General features: G+C 40.6%; 1 protein-coding gene across 1 annotated transcript in view; it reads right to left on the bottom strand.

Moving 5' to 3' along the window:
• Positions 1-22,073, bottom strand: part of CTNNA2 (catenin alpha 2) — a 1,714,656-nt gene that overhangs the window by 117,599 nt on the left and 1,574,984 nt on the right. Inside the window, exon 16 of the mRNA XM_030191022.1 lies at positions 7,910-8,015. Within this exon, the coding sequence (XP_030046882.1) occupies positions 7,910-8,015 (106 nt within the window). The remainder of the gene's footprint in view (positions 1-7,909; positions 8,016-22,073) is intronic.

Genomic DNA, 22,073 nt, shown 5'->3' with positions numbered 1-22,073 from the left:
TTTTTCCTTTAATGTAGATTTGGTTTTCAATATCAAAACACTTAAACTGGACTCAATAAGGAGCTTTACACTCCAAGCACGTATTTTCACTAGCCAGAACAAATATAAAACTCAGTTTTAAAAGAAAATGTCTTAATGATGCTGATTTCTTAATCTACTCTATGTTAGGCAATTTTGTTGTCTGTCTTAGTAAGGCATAGTTTATAGTTTATATAACTGTCTGTGATGACTAACTTGGCCAACAGCATTGCCACAGAGAATAATGCAAAAAAGGAATAGATGGGTCACAATAGACTCAGGTAGACTATGACCTGTGTCACAGAGGCATTCACCCTCCCACCCTTTGCCCCTATATAATTCTTTTGCTGCATTGGAACATTATGATACTCAGAAAAGAAGCACCAAAGTGGAGCCATAGACAAGGAGTGTAACTCAATCCAAAGACATCCCCAAAACAAGGATAGATCAGCTCAGAGCAGAAAACTCTTACTGCTATGACACTCCATTATAAGAGTCATTAACTTTGGAACACAGTTCAAGGGTCTCAACCTAGTGAAATGCCTTCCAGGATCTTCTGCTACAAGAAGTACCAATCAAATATTGAATGTGATCTGAGAAGAGTGTAAGAATTCTACTACTAATATTGTAATCTACTTGGGACAAATGACCTGGCGAACAATAGCAAGTGGAGTACATAGAATATTCCAAAAGCTTAGGGAAGGACTAAAGTCTTTGGTTCGGAGTGCAGCTTTTTCTGAAGTTATTCATACATATAGGAAGGGAGAGGAAAGACTACATAAAATGGAAGAGTTCAATAAGAGGCTTGAAGCTTGATATAAAGAAGAAGGTTATAGATACATAGGAGGAAGGGGCAGTACATGGACAAAATAACAGGTTGAACTGTAATGATGGGCTACATCTTTCTGTATGCTTTTGGAGAAATTCAGACAATATGTTTCTAGCCCTTAAAATTAGAGGGTGGGGGTGACAAAAAGAAGCAAAGGAATTCATAAAGTCACCCCCCCCCCAGGAAAAAATGACAACAATGGGGAAGGTAATGTTAATATAGAAAACCACTTAATAACACATGGAAAACAATGAGCACAAATTTTCATAGTCTAAGTAAAACGTTTCAAGATTTGCAAGCCCTGATATTTGAGGAAGACTTGAATATTGTTGCTATTACAAAGATATGGTTTAATGATTCTCATGAATGGGCTGTGACCATACTGGGTTATAATTTTTTTGGGAATGATAGGGATGGCCAAAGTGGTGGAAGAGTGGCACTGTATATAAAAAATAATATCAGAGTGGCTGAAATACAGGGAACCTGGGGAACAGAAGCAGCTATATGGATCATTCTGGAAAGAGAAGATGGCACCTGTATCCACATGGGTGTTATCTACTAACCTCTGGCACAAGAGAAGCTGGACAAAGATCTGATCAAAAATATCCATAACCTAGGAATGAAAGAGGAGGTGCTGTTGCTGGGAGATTTCAACTTGCCTGATGTAGATTGGAACATCCCGTTGGCAGAATCGGAAAGAAGCAGAGAGATCATGGATGCCTGTCAAAGTGCTTTACTCAGACAAATGATGACCGAACCCACAAGAGAAGGGTCAGTGCTGGATGTAGTGCTCACAAATGGAGGAAATGTTTTCACTGTCTGAGTGGGTGCCCACCTAGGCAATACTGATCATCAAATGATATAGTTTAGTATAGGAACAAAAGCAGAGTGCAGATGCATAAAATTGAAAGTATTGGATTTCAGCTGTGCTTATTTTGGTAAAATGGGGGAATACCTGAAGAAGGAACTGACAACAAGGGTAGGCACTGGAGAAGTGGACACACAATGGTCCAAACTGAAAGCTGCTATAAATATGATAACAGATCTTTATAAAAGGAAAGTAAACAAAAATAAGAGAAACAGGAAGCCTATATGGTTCTCCAAACAAGTGGCTAGAAAAATAAGAGCAAAAGAAGCTGCATTCAAGAAATACAGAATGCAACAGAAGGTTCATGGAAAAAATTACTGGAATAAACTCAAAGAAGTGAAGAAGGAAATATGGCTGGCGAAAGCACAGGCAGAAGAAAAAAATGCTAAAGATGTGGAGAGTGGTGAGAAGACCTTTTTCAGATATATTGTAGAAAGGAAAAAAGGAATGGAAGTGTAAGACTAAAAATTGTGACAGTAGCTATGTGGAGAGTGAAGAGGATAAAGCAAACGTGCTAAACAAATACTTATCTTTGGTGTTCATGGAAGAAAATCATGGAGAATGATATTGCACCATTCATGGAAGAAAGTGTTTATAAACAACTTGAAAATCTGAAAGTGGACAAAGCTATGGGGCTGGGTGGGACCTATTCCCTAGAGTCATCAATGAAAATTTTGGGAGTCACAATAGATCGTTTCCTCACCCTTAAAAACCAAGTCTCTAAGTTGATCTCGAGTATCTTTCACTCACGTTGAAAGCTAAAGAGATTGAGGTAATTTTTTTCTAAATCTGTCTTGCATACTTTGGTTCAATCCCTTCTCCTCACCAAATTTGACTATTGCAATTCCATCGATGCTGGACTTAAAGGTGGTTTTCTCAAAAAATTAGAAACCACTCAAAATACTGCTGCTCATCTTATATGTAGATCTCCTCGCTTCGCAAAGCCATTTCTCTTTTATATGAGCTACATCGGTTACCAATAAAAGATAGAATATCTTTCAAATTATGCGTTTACATTCATCAAATTCTGTTTGGTCAAGCCCCATCATATATGAATAATCTTATTGAATTACCCCCTTGTAATGCTGTGTCATCATCTAGAGAATATCTTGGGGCATAATCGAACGAAAACGTCTATCTCCATGGGCGTTTATCTCCAAGAACAGATCCGTGAAGGGGCGGACCGAACCGTATTTTGGCAAAAAATAGACGTCCATGTTTTATTCGACAATTTGTGAGCTGGGCATTTTTGTTTTTCAGCGATAATGGAAAATGAAAGCGCCCAGCTCAAAAATGAATAAATCCAAGGAATTTGTTCGTGGGAGGGGCCAGGATTCGTGGTGCACTGGTCCCCCTCACATGCCAGGACACCAACCGGGCACCCTAGGGGGCACTTTTACAAAAACAAAAAAAAAAGGTAAAAGAGCTCCCAGGTGCATAGCACCCTTCCCTTGTGTGTTGAGCCCCCCAAATCCCCCTCAAAACCCACTGCCCACAAGTCTACACCATTATTATAGCCCTAAGGGGTGAAGGGGGGCACCTACATGTGGGTACAGTGGGTTTGGGGGGGTTGGACGACTAATAAGCATTAAGCAGCACAATTGTAACAGGTAGGGAGGGATGGGCCTGGGTCCACCTGCCTGAAGTCCACTGCACCCCCTAACAACTGCTCCAGGGACCTGCATACTGCTGCCAGGGAGGTGGGTATGACATTTGATGGTGAAAATAAAAAGTTGTGAAACATCATTTTTTTGTGGTGGGAGGGGGTTAGTGACCACTGGTGGAGTCAGGGGAGGTCATCCCGGATTCCCTACGATGGTCATCTGGTCATTTAGAGCACTTTTTGGGACCTGTTCGTGTGAAAAAAGGGTCCAACAAAAGTGTCCTAAATTTTCGCTAAAAACGCCTTTATTTTTTCGATTATTGCCCTAACGCGTACATCTCTCCTCGGCCGATAAACACGCCCCAGTTCCACCTTCGCCACACCTCTGACATGCCCCCATCAACTTTGTCCGCATCCGCGACTGAGTGCAGTTTTTGTGAGATAAACGTCTATCTCCCGATTTGGGTCGAAATCTAGGCGTTTTTCTCTTTCGATTATAAGGTGGCTTGTCTTACATTTCCCTTTGTGTAAGAATGGAATATATAAAACAATTCACTCTAATTTCTCCTATCAAGGCACCAAAATTTGGAATTCTCTTCCTAAATCAACCAAGTTTACAGATGATTACCTAACTTTTAGGTAATCATCTGTAAATAGGGAAATGTAAGACAAGATATTCTCTAGATGATGAAGCAGCATTACAAAGGGGTAATTCAATAAGATTATTCATATATGATGGGGCTTGACCAAACAGAATTTGATGAATGAAAACGCATAATTTGAAAGATATTCTCTTATTTTACAAGACTTTTAAAAACACATTTCTTCAGTCTGGCCTTTCTGAATACAAAGAACTCTATTTGAATTTTACCCACACCTTTTTCTTAATCTTATTTCCCCATCTAGTCCTGCCTTATTATGTTCTCACCTATCCACCCGTAATTATTTATTTGTCATTGAGATAGTCTAAATCACTGGTTACTTACTGCACATGTATTAATTTGCTTCTTGAAGTTATTGTAATTTGTGTTATATTCTGTATATTATTATGTTTTATTCACTTTACTGTTTGTTTGTAATTTCAGGCTAATGTGGGGTATAAATGTCATGAATGAATGAATGAATGAATAAATACTGAGGGAGCTCATATAATCCTGGCAAGTGCTCTTAAGGATTTAATAGATCTGCAGAGATGGGAGAGGTTCTGTGAGATTGGAGACGAGTGGAGATTGTGTTCTTCTTCACAAAAGTGGGGACAGGGATGAAGTGGGAAACTACAGGCTGGCAAGCCTCATATCAGTGGTAGAAACAAAATGGAGTTGATGCTGAAGGAAAAGATAGTTACCTTTCTAGAAGCCAGTGGGTTGCAGGATCCAAGGCAACATGGTTTAACCAAATGAAAATACTGCCAAATGGATCTGATTGATTTCTTTGACTGGGTGACCAAAGAACTGGATGAAGGACATTACATTACAAAAGTACTCATAGACCGCTAGATCTCCAATAAGGATTTGAAGTGGAAATACTAAAAAGAAGCTGATTTAAAAAAACATCAGGAAGTGTATAAAGTAACAATAGCAGACAAAACCTAATTGTATGAAAAAAAATAAAACAACAAAAAAGAATAATAGATAATGATAACAATGACAATCAACCTTTAATTATATAGAAGTAAAATAAGTGGGTCTTCAAGGTCTTACGGAAACGTAAGAGAGACCGCACCATTCGAAGACCAACAGGAAGACCATTCCAAAGACAAATTGCTAGATATAAAAATGAATGAGAAAATAATGCTGTAAATCTAAATTTGAACTACAGAAGGAAAAGCTAGGATCATTGAATTACAAGTACGAGACCTGGTACTCGATTGTAACATATTTAAAGACTGAGAAAGATCAGTTGCACAAATTCCATATAAAGACTTAAAAATCAAACAACAGCTTAAAAACAATCCGTGCTTGAACTGGCAACCAGTGCAGCTCCCACAGTAATGGTGAAACATGGTCGATCTTGGACTTATAAAAAAATAATCTTGCTGCCAAATTCTGAATTAGCTGTAGTTTAAACAAACACATTGACTTCACAACTAAATATAAAGAATTACATAAGTACATATACTGTAAGTACATAAGTATTGCCATACTGGAAAAGACCAAAGGTCCATTAAGCCCAGCATCCTGTTTGCAACAGTGGCCAATCCAGGTCACAAATACCTGGCAAGATCCCAAAAAAGTACAAAACATTTTATACTGCTTATCCCAGAAATAGTGGATTTGCAATAGTCCAACATAGGGAGAATAGATAGCAATGTTTCTCCCCTTCTCCTACTTGCGATAATGAAGAACCGGCAGGTCTACACCTCCCATTAAAAATTTCCACGGTAAAGGTAGAGACTGCTTTTGTGCATGGGATCAGAAACGTTAGTGCATCGCATCACATTCACATTATAATAGTAATTAGCTCATTATAATAGCTTTGCATTCCGTTTTCATTAGCTGCTACCGTGACAGGAAAATGGCTCGGAGAACCCTTTTGTGCATGTCCCGGTTTACTACTTGCGCGCTAAACTGGCTAGAACCAGTTTAAAAAACACGTTGCTGGCTCATTAGGTTTAGTGTATCTGGCCCTGAATAACAAAACTGCTCAGCAAAAACTTTCTTAGCCATCACATATATACTGTTGTAAGTTTTGTTTCTCCTAAATCATGTGACTTCTCCTACATTAACTTATGGATTTTCCTGTTTCCTTCCATCACAATAATATAGTAATATACAAAAATGGCAATTTCCTGTATTCTACCATCCTCTCCTACTTGTGTTCACATGCACACTTTGTGGCAATTGGCTAATTCCTTATCAGTAACGTGTGCTCCCAGTGTGCCAAAACCTTGTAGCAAACAAGTAGTATGGAACTCCTGATGTCCTCCTTCTCTGAACACATATTTCCATTGGAACATCTTGGAGTCGCAGGGTCCTCAGTCTCTCATCACCACCAAGGTTATATCCAATTGTATAGCCATATATGGGCCGCATAGCCTCAGTTCCTCCTGTCACCTTGACATGTAACATGTACTTTCCATTTACTGAGAAAGCACTGTAGCTTACATGCAGCTGCAGGAAGATATTGAAGACAGCAAAACAAGGAATACTGAGGGCCAGCAGAGCCATATTTCAGGCCTAGTATAGAAAGGAATATACAGAAGGAATATGTCATCAGCATAGTACATAATCAAAATACCAAGGAATGTAAAATTTCATCTAGTGGCTTCATATAAACATTAAGGGGCCCTTTTACTAAAGCACAGAAAGCTTGCTGCGTGGCAATCTGGCATTGCCATTGGGCTACTGCAAGAGACCAATGGCAGTGCTTGTCCCCACTGCGTGCTATTACTGGTGTTCTGGAATTTTTGGGGGGAGTTACCTCTGGCTTGGCGTGGGAGCCCTTACTGCCTCCTAAAGAGGTGGCAGTAAGGGCTCCTCTGGGAAATGGCTGCACAGCAAGTGGTTAACTTATTTTCGAAAGAGGTTGCCGGCGATCTTCCGACACAAATCGGGAGATGGCCGGCTATCTCCTAAAACCGACCAGATCGGTATAATTTAAAGCCGATTTTTGGACACACTCGCCGGCATTCCGTCATGGAGGCAGCCAAACTTCAAGGGGGCATGATGGCAGGGTAGCGAAGGCGGGATGTGGGCATGCTTACGAGATGGCCGGCTTCAGCTGATAATGGAAAAAAGAAAACCGGCGATGACAAGCATTTGGCCAGTTTTACTTGGTCTATTTATTTTCACGACCAAGTCTCAAAAAGGTGCCCAAACTGACCAGATGACCACCGGAAGGAATCGGGGATGACCTCCCCATACTCCCCCAGTGGTCACCAACCCCTTCACACCCCAAAAAACTTTAAAACATTTTTTTGCCAGCCTCTATGCCAGCCAGCTCCATGACAGCAGTATGCAGGTCCCTGGAGCAGATTTAAAGCCAGGTGCACTAAAACTGCACGGAAGAGTCCTTCCCTTACCGATCCCTTAGCGAATTGGTAAGGGAAGGGCATGCATGAAGGAAATTGCATGCAAATGAGCCTAGCTATACACATGCCTAAAAGTTAGTTATGAGTATTTAACGCTAGCTGGTTTCGGCTTGGGTGCTAACCAGGCTTTTTCAGTGGCACTACCTAGTTAAGTGTTGCTGAAAATGCCTGGTTAGCCCTGGACAAACAATTTAAATGTCCAGGAGCCTGTCCTTGCTATTTAAATTGTTTTGAATATCGGGCCTTCATTGTTGGTTAACATATTACCACATGTATAAAGTGGCTTTTAAATCTTAACCCTTTTTTCACCTAATACCCATGCAGTTTTAAATATTCTCATAATAAATGAAACCTTCTAACTTCTTAGCTGTGGTTTGTTTTTCTTGGATAGATTGTACACTCTGTCGAGCAGGAACTGTTTCTTACGTGTTAGTGTATATGGCAACATATATCTAGTATTGCTTATAGAAATAATAACTAGTAGTAGTAAAACAAGACTAAATCCTTCTGATTTTGATTCTGTATTATATTAATATTTGAGAATTTGTTTTCCTATATTACCTGATCAGCAACAGCACGCGCTAGTTTGTCCATCCTAGAGCCTGCTTCTGCGATCTTCTTGGCAGCATTAATTACATCAGATGTGTTCTTAAGTGGACCTTTGCCTCTGGAAAATAGTGAAATTACCATTCAATTAAATCACTAAAATAATCAATTTCAATGTTTTAGTCCAGCTATTTATTTATTTATGTATGTATTTATTTGTTTATTTATTATTTATTTCCTAATTTACTACAAGTTCACTTTTTAACTGCCAGTAGTGCAATATGATTAAAGAATGGGTTTATGGTATTTACTTTCCATGCACAAAATACCTCACTAGCAATTTTGTTTGATGGGTCCCTCAAACTGATGGAGTATAGGTAATAATACAATATGTACTTTTTTTAAGTGCTCATTAGGATGACAGCCTTGTTTGAATATGGAATATATTTTAATTCGGTTATTTCCAGACCAGTGGTTAACACTGTGACTACCAAGTGTGGAGCAAAAAATGTAATTTTTTTTTTGTTACATTTGTACCCTGTGCTTTCCCACTCATGGCAGGCTCAATGCAGCTTACATGGGGCAATGGAGGGTTAAGTGACTTGCCCAAAGTCACAAGGAGCTGCCTGTGCCTGAGGTGAGAACTGAACTCAGTTCCTCAGGACTAAAGTCCACCACCCTAACCACTAGGCCACTCCTCCACTCCATTTCAGAACACATCTACTCATAGACTTGTCAAAAAGCAACCAGGCTACTTGAGGCAGGATTCTGGTTTTCTCCATTTAAATCACGCTTGATTGTCTTTCATTTGATACCATATTTGTACACAGAAATAAGAAATTCCAGAGCCCGCTTTCAAAGTAAAGTGCAGAGATGATCATACAGGTCAATGTCAACAACATTCAACTAGTGGAATGCAATTAGATAATTGGTAGTAAAGTACTGCGGCATTTCCTCAAATTTTCTGATTATGTGCTCATCTATTGCAGGTTGACCTACTGTCCCATAGTCACATTGTGAAGATTGAGTCAGTTTATGGGGCCTATCGACTAAAGCTTACTGTGTGCTCTAAGACTATCAAGTACTCATTCAGTTGTGCTTTGAGGCCTAGCATACATGTTAAAACCAGTCCCAGAGAATTCTAGCAGGCACTTGCTAAAATGCATGTGCATTCACCGTAAATAAAAGAATATCAGATGCAAATTAGCAAGCAGGAAATAGTGGGTCTTTATTCCATGTGATATGTGGAGGGGTATTTTCGATATGACATCCAAATAGCGAGATAAACATTTATCACAAAATGTCCAAAAATGGAAGCCCATAATGAAAACAAAAGATAAAAGTGTCCCGGTATTTGAAAATACCACAAGTAAACGTTTTGCAAGAGGACATATAAAGCCTTCAGAATGTTAGGCGATAAATGTTCCTGGAAACAGAAAATAAATGTCCATTGACACTGCAAGTCCCTGCATCCAGAAAATGTCTACGGCAATGGCAGGACATTACCTCTCGTACATGTCCATACACAGCTCTGTATGTGGAGGAATATCCATCAGTCACAAGCATGTCACTCAGAAGAGAATCCAATTACTCTCCTGAGAAGACCCAACTCCTGGTCTTCCTGTGCCAGAGGCATAGGGGGTATCTCTTCAACTGCCACCACCACCTGCCCCTTACAAATGTCTCCCATAGAGCCTGGAGACTGATCAGAGCCACCCTGGCAAGCTAAGTGTCTAGAATTGCCCCCGCCCCCACCCCAGACCATAGCACCATTCATGTACAAGCACCAGACACAGACAGGTCCAATTTCCTATTGTATTTCTCAAACCAAGGGTAATCCTGTTTGTAAATATGCACATCTATAAATACAGAATTGATTTTAAAAAAGTATATATAATATATATTCATTGCTGAAATCAGAATGTACACCACATCCAATGCCCAGCGAGTATGAGGGCCACCCCCTCCACTAACAATTCAAAGCTATAATGAAGGGACGCACATACTTGTACGCCCCCTCCCCCTTTTATCCTGGACCCTGCCTACATAGTAATGGGAACATTGGCAGCAGCTCCCTAAAGTACATGCAGATGTCCAAATGAGCACTGGCTTTACCCTACTGCCCAACCCCAAATCCCTGCAATACAGCACATGCTGCACGGAAAGGTCACCATGCCACTCTCTGTCCCCATGGCCACCTCAGCTCACATATTACCTGTAACAAGAACAGAATAGCCATATTGGGTCAGACCAATGGTCCATCTAGCCCAGTTTCCTGCTTCCACAATGGCCAATCCAGGTCACAAGTACCTGGTAGAAACCAAGTTAGTAGCATCATTCCGTGCCACCAATCCCGGGGCAAGCAGTGGTTTCCCCATGTCCATCTTAATAACATATATGCTAACAGTTGTTACCATCTCCTCTAGTAGCAAGTTCTACAGCTTAACTATTCTTTCAGGGGGTCTTTTACTAAAGATTAGCTTGAGTTATCTGCAGCAAGGCCCATAGGAATAAAATGGGACCTGCTGCAGATAACCCGATTTAATCTTTAGTAAGACCCCCTCAGTGAAAAAAATATTCTCTCCTATTTGTTTTAAAAAGTATTTCCATGTAATTGCATTGAGTGTCCCCTGGTCTTTGTATTTTATGAAAGAGTCACCCCGGCTCAAATTTTGGGAGCCAGGTGTTAAAGTTTAACAACCGACTCTCAAAAGTCTTTAAAAAAATAACAAATGGCTCTGGCGAGCCAGTGCGAGCTGGTTCCAGCACACTACTGGATCTAGCAAAGCTTGAAAAATAAGCTAGAATTTGATAGCCAAGATTTAATGCTAAAAGAAATAAAATGCAGGGTCATGTATTGGGATTATAAAAACCTAAGGGAGTATTTTGGTATAGGGTTGAAGTAAGTATATAAAAGAAGGTCAGGACCTGGAGGTGATCATATTTGATATCTTAGTGTGGCCAAACAGAAGTCAACAGCAACAAATAGAAGGATTCTTGGTTGAACAGGGAGAGGAATGGCTACCAGAAAAAGGAAGTGTTAATGCCTCTGGGTACATCGCTGGTGAAACTTCATTTGCAGTACTGTATAAAATTCCACAGACCATACCTTCAAAAAAATATAAACAGGGCAATCGGTCCAGACCTCTAAAATGTTGAGTAGTCTTTGTCATAAGATAAGGTAAGATAAGATAAGATAGTGTAATTGGCTTCCTCTATGAGCCAGAGTATCGTTTAAGGTTCTGTGTTTTGTTCATAAAGTGATATATGGTCTTACTTCTCTTTCTTTATCTTTACAACTGAAGCATTATTCTTCTTTCTATAGAAAATGTACATCGTTCCAGAGGTAGATGCATATTGTTTTTTCCTTCCCCTAATGGGTTGAAATATATTACGCATTGGAAGTCAACTTTTTCTCTTTGTTCTGTCTCTATTTGGAATGATTTACCCTTTGAACTTAGTTCTTACTATTCTTTTAGGAAAAAGCTGAAGACATAATTTTTTGAAAAATCTTATGTTTTGTAATTTTTTTATTTTTTTACTATGGATTGTTTCTTTGTTTTGTTTTTATTTGAAAAGTTTCGTTTTTCTAGATTCTATGTAAAGATGCAATATTGTATTTTTTGCAGTTGATTCCGTAAACCGCCCAAGACTATTTGTTTGGATTAAGCGGTATATAAACCAGAGATAAGATAAGTTATAAAGCATATAGGGCCAGATTTCAAATCTAAATATGTCTACTTTGGAAGAATGATGGGAGAGACATGGTGACAGAATTATTTCATAAATATTTCTATCAAAAGGGGGCACTGACATTTAGACACCAAGAACTTTTGTAAGGGCCCAAAATACCAGCATATATGAACCTATGGTGCACATATGAGTACAAATAAAAATATTTTGAGTACAAGCTATTCTATAAAATGGTGGCTAGAAGTGATGGTGGACAGTTTTAAGAGGGACATAGCACATACATAGGCGGGATCTGTGCAGTTCATGGGTGGGACACTCACCTGCTTATAATCGAATGAGAAAAACGCCCAAGTTCCGACCTAAATCGGGAGATGGACGTTTATCTCACAAAAACGAATAAAGCGGTATAATCGAAAGCCGATTTTTGGACGTTTTCAACTGCACTCCGTCGCGGATGCGGACAAAGTTGATGGGGGCGTGTCAGAGGTGTGGCGAAGGCGGAACTGGGGTGTGGTTATCTGCCGAACAAAGATGGGCGCATTTCACCGATAATGGGAAAAAAGTATGCGTTTTTAGCTAGAATTTAGGACACTTTTCCTGGACCCTGTTTTTTCACGAATAAAGCCCCAAAAAGTGCCCTAAATGACCAGATGACCACTGGAGGGAATCGGGGATGACCTCCCCTGACTCCCCCAGTGGTCACTAACCCCCTCCCACCACAAAAAATGATGTTTCACAACTTTTTATTTTCACCCTCAAATGTCATACCCAGCTCCCTGGCAGCAGTATGCAGGTCACTGGAGGAGTTGTTAGGGGGTGCAGTGGACTTCAGGCAGGTGGACCCAGGCCCATCCCCCCTACCTGTTACAATTGTGCTGCTTAATGCTTATTAGTCGTCCAACCCCCCCAAACCCACTGTACCCACATGTAGGTGCCCCCCTTCACCCCTTAGGGCTATAGTAATGGTGTAGACTTGTGGGCAGTGGGTTTTGAGGGGGATTTGGGGGGGCTCAACACACAAGGGAAGGGTGCTATGCACCTGGGAGCTCTTTTACCTGTTTTTTTGGTTTTGTAAAAGTGCCCCCTAGGGTGCCCGGTTGATGTCCTGGCATGTGAGGGGGACCAGTGCACTACGAATCCTGGCCCCTCCCACGAATAAATGTCTTGGATTTATTCGTTTTTGAGCTGGGCACTTTCATTTTCCATTATCGCTGAAAAACAAAAACGCCCAGCTCACACATTGTTGAATAAAACATGGGCGTCTATTTTTTCCCAAAATACGGTTCGGTCCGCCCCTTCACGGACCCGTTCTCGGAGATAAACGCCCATGGAGATAGGCGTTTTCGTTCAATTATGCCCCTCTCAGTTGCACATATAAATTATAGAATACTATAATTATACACAAATTTTTTTTTATTACAATCTAGGTGTGAGTACGTACACCACCTCTATGTCTGGTGTAATTGGTTGTGCCTACATTTTATGCACACACTTGCATTGGTACACTAGCATTATATAAATGGAAGTAGTCTCCTACTTTTCTTTACAGAAAAGACTCCACATAGGTGACTTTTGGCACCTAAAAGAATCTCCTCTTTATAGAGCTTTTCTCCACATTACCCCACTGTATAAACACTGCCCCCCCCCCCCCCCCCCCCGATAATCAAGGCTATTTAACAGGACAGGCATGGCCGCTGACTGGTTAAATAGCATATCGGTGCCTAACCGCTAATATTCAGCAGGAGTTTAGTGGTGAATATTAGTGATTAGCACCTAGTGCATAACTGGCTATATCACACAACTTATCTGGAAAGGCCCTGATATTCAGCACCTAACTGGATAAGTTTAGCAGTCAAATAGGGACATATAAATAGCTGTCCTATCTTTAATTGCTAAAAAGTTAACAAGTTAGCACAAAATATCAGCATAAGCAGTTAACCTTTTAGTGGTTAACCCCCCCCCCCCCCCCCCCCCTTCCCAGATATTAAAAGCTGCTCACTGAAAATAGCTCAGCATTGAATATCTGGGTTTAACGCTAGCAGAGGACAGCAAAAGCACTGCCCACCAGCAATTGAATATCAGGTCCACAGGACACAAGCTTATTTTACAATAAAAGGAAGCTCTGGTATGAGGGATTGTAGGTTGAATGTGAAAATAGGCAGACTTGAGTAACCTAAAAAGAAATATTTCTTTATGGATAGGGTGGCAGATATGTGGGAGAGCCTCCCAGCAGAGGTGTTGGGTATAGGAGTGTATAAGAAAGCATAGGACAAGCACAGAGAATCCCTGAGAGAGAGGAAATGATTCTAGAGGTCTGTAGTTGATACGACTGGGCAGAATGGATCTTTATCTGCTATCATTTGTTGTGTTTCTAATTATCCTCAAAGCCCAGTTTGCAGTGATCAAATATTGGGGCTTTCACACCACACAGCCTGCACACTCAAGAAACTAAAGATGTGACCAGGCCTTCAAAGGAAGAAGTAACTAACAAGTGACCCGGGCTGCACATACTGCAACACGGCATGTTTATCCACTCCTACCCTATCTGAGATAATATTTAACCATCTCTCTGACTTCATCTGTAACTTTCTTTAAATTAGTCACCTTAATTTCTAACTCTTCTTACTCTCTTACCTAACTATATGTTCCACTCTTTGCTTTACCCTTCACTATCAATTAAAATGTTCTATTACGTATTGTGTTGACATGGTAAGTAGTATACTATGCCATACTTTGTATTGTTATTTGAATATTTTTACTGCTGTAATTGCCTATTGCTCATGTTCGATCTATTCTTACTGTACACCGCCTTGAGTGAATTCCTTCAAAAAGGCAGTAAATAAATCCTAATAAATACATTAAAATAAAATAAAATAAAACCTACTGAGCAATATATTAAAGTAATTACCGGGGTGGGGGAAGAGGTTTGAAGAATAGCCACAGTAGCATAGCTGTATGATGAAATAAAAGCAGTAAAGAGCTCAAGAAGGAAAAAAACCTAGAAAAATACCTGTTAGACGACACAAACGAGCTAGCTTGCTATTTTGACAAGAGCTGTTTCGATAGGGAGGGCAGCACATGAACCATATTAAGAGGGTCAAAAAGAGGATGAAATGAAAAGATGTGTGTGAAGGAACAGAGGGCACATATCATTTGCAATAAACTGTATGACAGACTAGTAACTGGAGAGACTAAAGGTTCTGAGGGAGTATTTTTCCAAGGTTAGAGTTGTAAAACCACATTTGAAGGCAGAGGGTCAGAAGAGATGAGCTCATAGCTTGTCATGTTAAATTTGAGAGAGGAGAAATATATCCAAAATGTGACGGCAGAGAGAGGGCATAGAGGACAGTGAGAGGTTAAAGCTTAGAAATGTTTATACAGTGCATCAATCTATCAGAATGAAATTGGAATTGTTGTAGTTTAAACACATGCAGAATTGAACTAACTTAATATTGGCGAAATCCAGAATCTATTTTCTTGCTCATGAAAACACATTCTGTTTTTTTTTTAATTGATTTGTTTATTTTATAAAACCTAACAGTTCATTAATGACCGTATTAAAAATGCAATAACACACTCAAGGGAGCGCTTTTAGAGATTTAATAGCATTTTGGGTGTGCTAAAGGTTCTTAATTTTTAACCTTATGACTCACAACAAATTCAAAGAGAGGGCATCCAAAGTGAGGCGTCGGGACACAGAGGGTGAAGCGTGGATTCTGTAACGGCAATTGCATGTGCAGGACATAGTGTTCCTGCCTATCTCCCTCATGTGTGATAGCTATTTTAGAATACTAGCATAAGTCCGCATATCCCCACGGATTCTATATAGAGCGGCTTAAGTTGCATACACCAAACAGTCGTACGTATTCTGTATTTGCACGTGCGACTTAGTTAACAAGCCAATCTGCACTGATAATTGCCAATTAACAAGCAATTATTGACAATAATTGACATGCATCATGCCTTAAAGGATAGCGTACAGCTAGATGCAAATTTTAGTGAGTGCCAATTAACATCAATCATGGGTTGTTAGCACCCAATTATTAATGTTAATTTGCTTGTTACTCAATTTGCGCACCATTCTGGGTGCCATCTATAGAACCCAGGGGCAAGTGTGCACATGTTTTAGAATATTAGATTTTACGCTCGTTACTGTAACAGTTATACATGAAAGTATTAGAAGTGCATTCAGCAGTATTTTATAAGTTTAGTGCAAAACTACCTTAGCATATAAATGCAAGAGGACGTTTACAGGAGCAGAATGAGTAGACCATGGATATGTCTCCCACTTATGCACGTAACTTACAGAACACTGCAAGTTATGCACGTAAGTGCCACATTTACGTGTGTGCATTTATGCCTGCTATTGACATGGCATAACTGGGTGTGCCTAAAACTGCTGACATAGGCAGTGGAGGAGTGGTTTAGTGGTTAGAGCACCGGTCTTGCAATCCAGAGATGGCCGGTTCAAATCTCACTGCTTTGCCTTGTGATTTTGGGCAAGTCACTTAACCCCTCCATTGTCTCAGGAACAGACTTAGATTGTGAGCCCTCCTGGGACAGAGAAATATCCAGTGTACCTGAATGTAACTCACCTTGAGCTACTATTGAAAAAGGAGTGAGCAAAAATCTAAATAATAAAATAGGCTGGCATGATAAAATAGGCTCATAGCCCATGTAAAGTGGGCACCTAAATTGTGGTGCCCAGTTGAAGAATTGACCCCTATGGGCTACCTTCAGTAAATGGTGCTCAAAAATTGGCACAAAAAATAAATCGGTGTTCTACGCTATTCTATAATGAGCACTCAAAGATAAGCGCCCATTACAGAATAGCACTAAGTGCCGATTTCAGTGCCCAAATTTGGACAACAGGAATTATGCCTGCTTAAACCAGCACATCACTAATGTTCTATAACACTGCACACAAATTTTAAGGATGTCCCTAACCCACTCATGCATCTCCCAGGACTACGCCCCTTCTGGGTTTCACACTATGACACTTGAGCGCACATTGTTAGACATCAACATGTAGCAAAATGTGTGCCCAATTCCATATTGATGCAGTTTAGTGCCAATTAGCACCCAATTATTGGCACTAATTGGCTCTGTACCAAATTTAATTGGTTGCACATCTTGGATCGGCGCAATATGTAGAATCTGGGGATATATGTGCTATGCTAATTTATGTAATCCCCTATTAAGTTGGGGATTACTGAGAGAGTAAGTCCCTGGTTGAGAGTCACTGAAGGGAGTGACTAGGAGATCCCTGGGTGGGATGAAGCCCAGCCCAGGGAGAGTAGCTCAGCAGTAAGATGCGGAGGAATAGTGCCCTGCTGTATATGAGTAACAGGGGAGTTAGAGTTAGTGATAAAAGTGATAGTTTGCCCTTGTGGGGGGTTGTTTTTGGTTGTCACTGATCTGGAGGAGGAAAGGGGAATTCCGAGGAATGAAACCACTGACTGAAAAGGAGAGTTGTGGCTTAGCAAAGCAGCAACTGGGGAGAGAAGCTCTGGGTGATTAGAGGAGAGAGACCCAGCTCAGGAGCATGGGATAAGAGTCAACGAGTGCCCATCCCAAGATCAGGGTGGATCCAATGCAAAGGCCATCCAGGAGGAAAGTCAGGCCATAGGGGTCTGAACCTGAGATACAGAGAAGAGCACAGCCTTTGGAGCACTGTTCTTGGGGATAGGCATGAACAGGAACCTGTACAAAGCATAAATAGCCCTGCCTCAGAGCACATGTAAATATATCACATGTAGGTGAATACAGGAGTTCTCCTGGGGAACACCAGAAGGACTATTTATTTAAAGATTTCACCAGCTGATGGAGAATTCATTCAGTTGGATGTTCCTGTGGTTTGAAGTTACAGAAAAAAAGTTTTGAGTTTTATAAGCTGCTGACTACAGAGTGATCATTAGATTTGAAAGAGCACAGTTATCTCCCAAGACTACAATAACCTGTCAGCTTATTTCACTTGCTTTGGAGTTTGCATTTCTTTTGTTTCCTGGGGGGAGAAGAGGGTAATCCCATGATCTGCCAACACTTCTTTTCCTCAGGTAGAGGAATCAAGCACCATAAGAATAAAGGACCAATGGAGACTTCCTCGGGAGGCTTCAACCAGGTCGGACCCCAAATCCAGGAGCATCCGAGTAAGGGGCATTACACATATTTTCACAGACTAAACTAATTTGGTCCACCTTAATTTAAGGGTCCATGTGTTTAATATAAGAAAGGCAGCTTGCATGAATCATGAGAACAACATTAAGATATATTTCCACATGTATTTATTTATTTATTTTAGAGAACACCAGTTCAAGAACTGTTTCTCATGAATAGGAAACTGACCATCTATCTACTGGTAGCTGCTATGTTAGCAGTAGGAACACAATGGAAAACAAATATAGGACCAGATTTAACAGACTGACTATAAAAGGTTTGTTGGTGTTTTACAATGGAAAAACTAATGAGGATAGTTATCTTTTTCTTTTTTTTAAGAAATATGTTCACCTTTCTTGAACATAAATTAAAAAAAAAAATAATCCTTTTAGGCCACAGAATATATAAGATCTGGGTTTGTCATAAAAAATGTCTGGGCCAGTCCCTAGCACCCTCCAAGCGATAAGCCCTTAGGCCCAAGAGGTCAGCAGGCATTCTGTGGGCATTGTCTGCCCCTGCATATGTGCTCCTGCACTTAAAACCTGCCATGCACTAACTTCTGAGTTCTTTTTGACCTAGATAAAGACTGTGGTCCAAAGCTAGTTTCCTAATGTCTTCAGGGGACATCGAGGCCTCTCTACAACTAAGATCACAGAATTCCCCAAAAGAAAAGTCTTCACACACCACCTATTCAAAAGTACTTTGGTCCTAGTGTTTTATTTACCCAAGTCACTAATCAATCTCAGACACTAAGCTAAAAAAAACCTAATAGGAGTCTTTTGATCATTATTATTTTAAAAAAGATGAACAACAAACATAAAATGATTAAGGGCCTAATTTATTAAAGTATGCTATAGGTGCTAATAATGTTAATGAGTGATATTAATAAATAGATCCCATTGAACAAAATGGGGCCTGTGCTAAGTTGTCAAACAAATACTGATATTTATAATAACTTGTTTCCTGACTTAAACCCTGTGTCGTGCTTCAGTCAGATCTGAAGATCATGGCACATTCCCAGCTCTCCCTATGGGCTCTCTATCCAACTGAACTGAGAGACAGATACAGATCCTCATTACATCTCCTTGTCAGGCTGACTTCTGAAGATTCTCTGCAGTTTCATCCCAGCTGCAGTATTGACTTCAAAAATATCTTCTAGCTGTAATTTTTCACTACCTTTTTCAGTTACTAGGATGATCTCACTATCTTGAAACAGCAGGAAGTTAACCACTTTATTTCTGTGAGTCAGTGACTGCAGTAGTGTTATGTTACCACTTGTGAGTTTTAATATCTATAAGAAACAATTTTTTTACAGAAATAATTTGAACATCAGGTAAACAAGGAACAACATAACCAGTGTGTTTTTTCTAGTGACAAAGGTGCCGGTACTCAAATGCTAGGCCACCCTTCAGGAGTGGGGTGATCACTGAGGGCCCCACCCCACAATAGCCAGGCCCCCTGCAACCAGTCACAGAATCTCTGACAAGGCAGAATTGGTGTGTAGACCCTGAGCTCTTTCATTAGAACTTAGGGGTCCATGGGTCAATTTTAGCAGCCAATGGAAAAGGTGCCGGTACTTAGTACCCCCAAATACCCCCTCAAAAAAAGCCCTGAACTTACCACCACAGGTGTATCTACCTACTATAGGTACTGAATGCATTAAAGGGGGTGAGGTGTGGACATGGACTTTGTCACTTTTGGGTAGGGAACACATGTGCATTAGTGTGTACATGCGCACCCTGCAGATGAGGAAGAAGCATAATGAAGACCAGCAGCCAGGAGCAGAAACCAAGGGGCTGTGAGAGACAAGTAGAGGAGCAGAGAGAAAAGGATCTTTGGTCAGGGAGGGAGAATGCTTATGGGGAGAGAAGAAGTCAGCAGAGTATGTGCTTTAGGAGGGTAGAAGAAGGGCAATGAAAATGATAAAGGGGATGGGACGACTTCCCTATGAGGAAAAGCTAAAGCAGCTAGGGCTCTTCAGCTTCGAGAAAAGGCGACTGAGGGGAGATATAATAGAGGTCTATAAAATAATGAGTGGAGTTGAATGGGTAGACGTGAAGTGTCTGTTTACGCTTTCCAAAAACACTAGGACTAGGGGGCATGTGATGAAGCTACAAAGTAGTAAATTTAAAACAAATCAGAGAAAACGTTTCTTCACTCAACGTGTAATTAAACTCTGGAATTCGTTGCCAGAGAATGTGGTAAAGGTGGTTAGCTTAGCAGAGTTGAAAATTGGTTTGGACTATTTCTAAAGGAAAAGTCCATAGACCGTTATTAAATTGGACTTGGGGGAAAAATTCACTATTTCTGGAATAAGCAGCATAAAATGTTTTGTACTTTTTTGGGATCTTGCCAGGTATTTGTGACCTGGATTGGCCACTGTTGCAAAAAAGGATGCTGGGCTTGATGAACCTTTGGTCTGTCCCAGTATGGCAATACTTATGTAGTTATGTAAGGGAGGGAGAGGAGTGGGCTCATTTTCGAAAGAGAAGGACGTCCATCTTTCGACATAAATTGGAAGATGGATGGACGTCCTTCTCCCAGGGACATCCAAATCGGTATAATCGAAACCCAATTTAGGACATCCCCACTGCATTTTGGGCACAAAAAGGTGCCCAAAATGACCAGATAACCACCGGAGAGAATCGGGGATGACCTCCCATTACTCCCCCAGTGGTCACTAACCCCTTCCCACCCTCAAAAAACATCTTTAAAACTATGTCATGCCAGCCTCAGATGTTATACTCAGGTCCGTGACAGCAGTACACAGGTCCCTGGAGCAGTTTTAGTGGGTGCAGTGCACTTCAGACACACGGATCCAGCCCCATCCCCCCTCTACGTGTTACGTTTGTGGAGGAAACAGCGAGCCCTCCAAAACCCACCACAAACCCACTGTACCCACATCTAGGTGCCCCCTTCACCCGTAAGGGCTATAGTAGTGGTGCACAGTTGTGGGTAGTGGGGTTTTTGGGGGGGGGTTGGGGGGCTCAGCACACAAGATAAGGGAGCTATGTACCTGGGAGCAATTTATGAAGTCCACTGCAGTGCCCCCTAGGGTGCCCGGTTGGTGTCCTGGCATGTCAGGGGAACCAGTTCACTACAAATGCTGGCTCCTCCCACGACCAAATGGCTTGCATTTGGTTGTTTCTGACATGGACGTCTTTGGTTTCGAAAATCGTCGAAAATCAGAAACAACCATGTCTAGGGATGCCCAAATCTAGGGACGGCAAAATGTAAAGATTTGGACGTCCCTGGTGGTATTTTCGAAACGAAAGATGGACATCCATCTTGTTTTGAAAATATGGGTTTCCCTGCCCCTAGATTTCACCATTTTGCAAGGATGTTCCTTTCGAAAATGCCCCTTCATGTGTCCAGGGGGAGATGCAATGCTTTGGAGGGGAAGAGAGAGAGAGAGAGAGACAGATTTTAAGGAGAGGAAATTCAAATAAATTACTAGTATGAGATGAGAGACAGGCAGATGCTATGATCACTGCAAATGTTTTGTGATTGTCTTGTAATGTTTAACTTTAAACAAAGAAAAGTGAGAGAACTGAAATGATCACTCTGGTAAGATATTTGCATTCTCTCATTAGTAACAGAAGAATGAGTAGTACACTCTGTTGAACTGCTGCATGGTTTTCCATTCTATGTGTTTTTATTTAATTGACAACTGATTCATTTAGTTCTTTTGTTGAATAAACAAAAAGTTTAGAAACTCTTTATTATTTATTTTTGGCTTTGGGTCAATACATCACGGTTTGTGTTTCTTGTTTTAAACATAGGCTGCTATGTTTAAAAATATTCTAGGTATTCACTGTTGCTATCTGAATTGCAAGTGACATTGAGTACTTGAAAAGGGGGGTGAGTGGTTGCTCTATCTGGCCAGCAGTGATATTGAGCAATCCAGATAACTTTAGAAAAGCTTTTTTTTTTTTTTTTGCAGTCCTATAGTTATCTGGACGGTTATCTTGACAGTGACTTGAACATCAGAAAGCTCTGGATAATTTCTTTCTCCATGCATGCTCTGTCCCTGTACTGCTCTGGAAATATCCAGATAGTACCAACTTAGTCTGGAAGGACATTCAGTGGCATCAAGGCCTCTGATCACCTATAAAGAGTGCTGCCAAACACAAATACCAGGATAATTCTGCTGTTCTCCGGATATTCACGTCTGAATATCAGGCTGCTAACATTTAGCTCTTGCCTTTTCATTGGTACAGTATTTTAAAGTGAGTTATTCAGCTGCAACAGATAGAAGTTTGCATGTTGAATGATGATTTAATATGCTTGAGGATTTTGTCTGAACCCTTTTCCCCCTCATAAAAATGAA

The sequence above is a fragment of the Microcaecilia unicolor genome, chromosome 2 (assembly GCF_901765095.1).
Source record: "Microcaecilia unicolor chromosome 2, aMicUni1.1, whole genome shotgun sequence".
NCBI lineage: Eukaryota > Metazoa > Chordata > Amphibia > Gymnophiona > Siphonopidae > Microcaecilia > Microcaecilia unicolor.
Note: the sequence above shows the minus strand (reverse complement) of the source record. Positions and strands in the feature narration are given on the sequence as shown.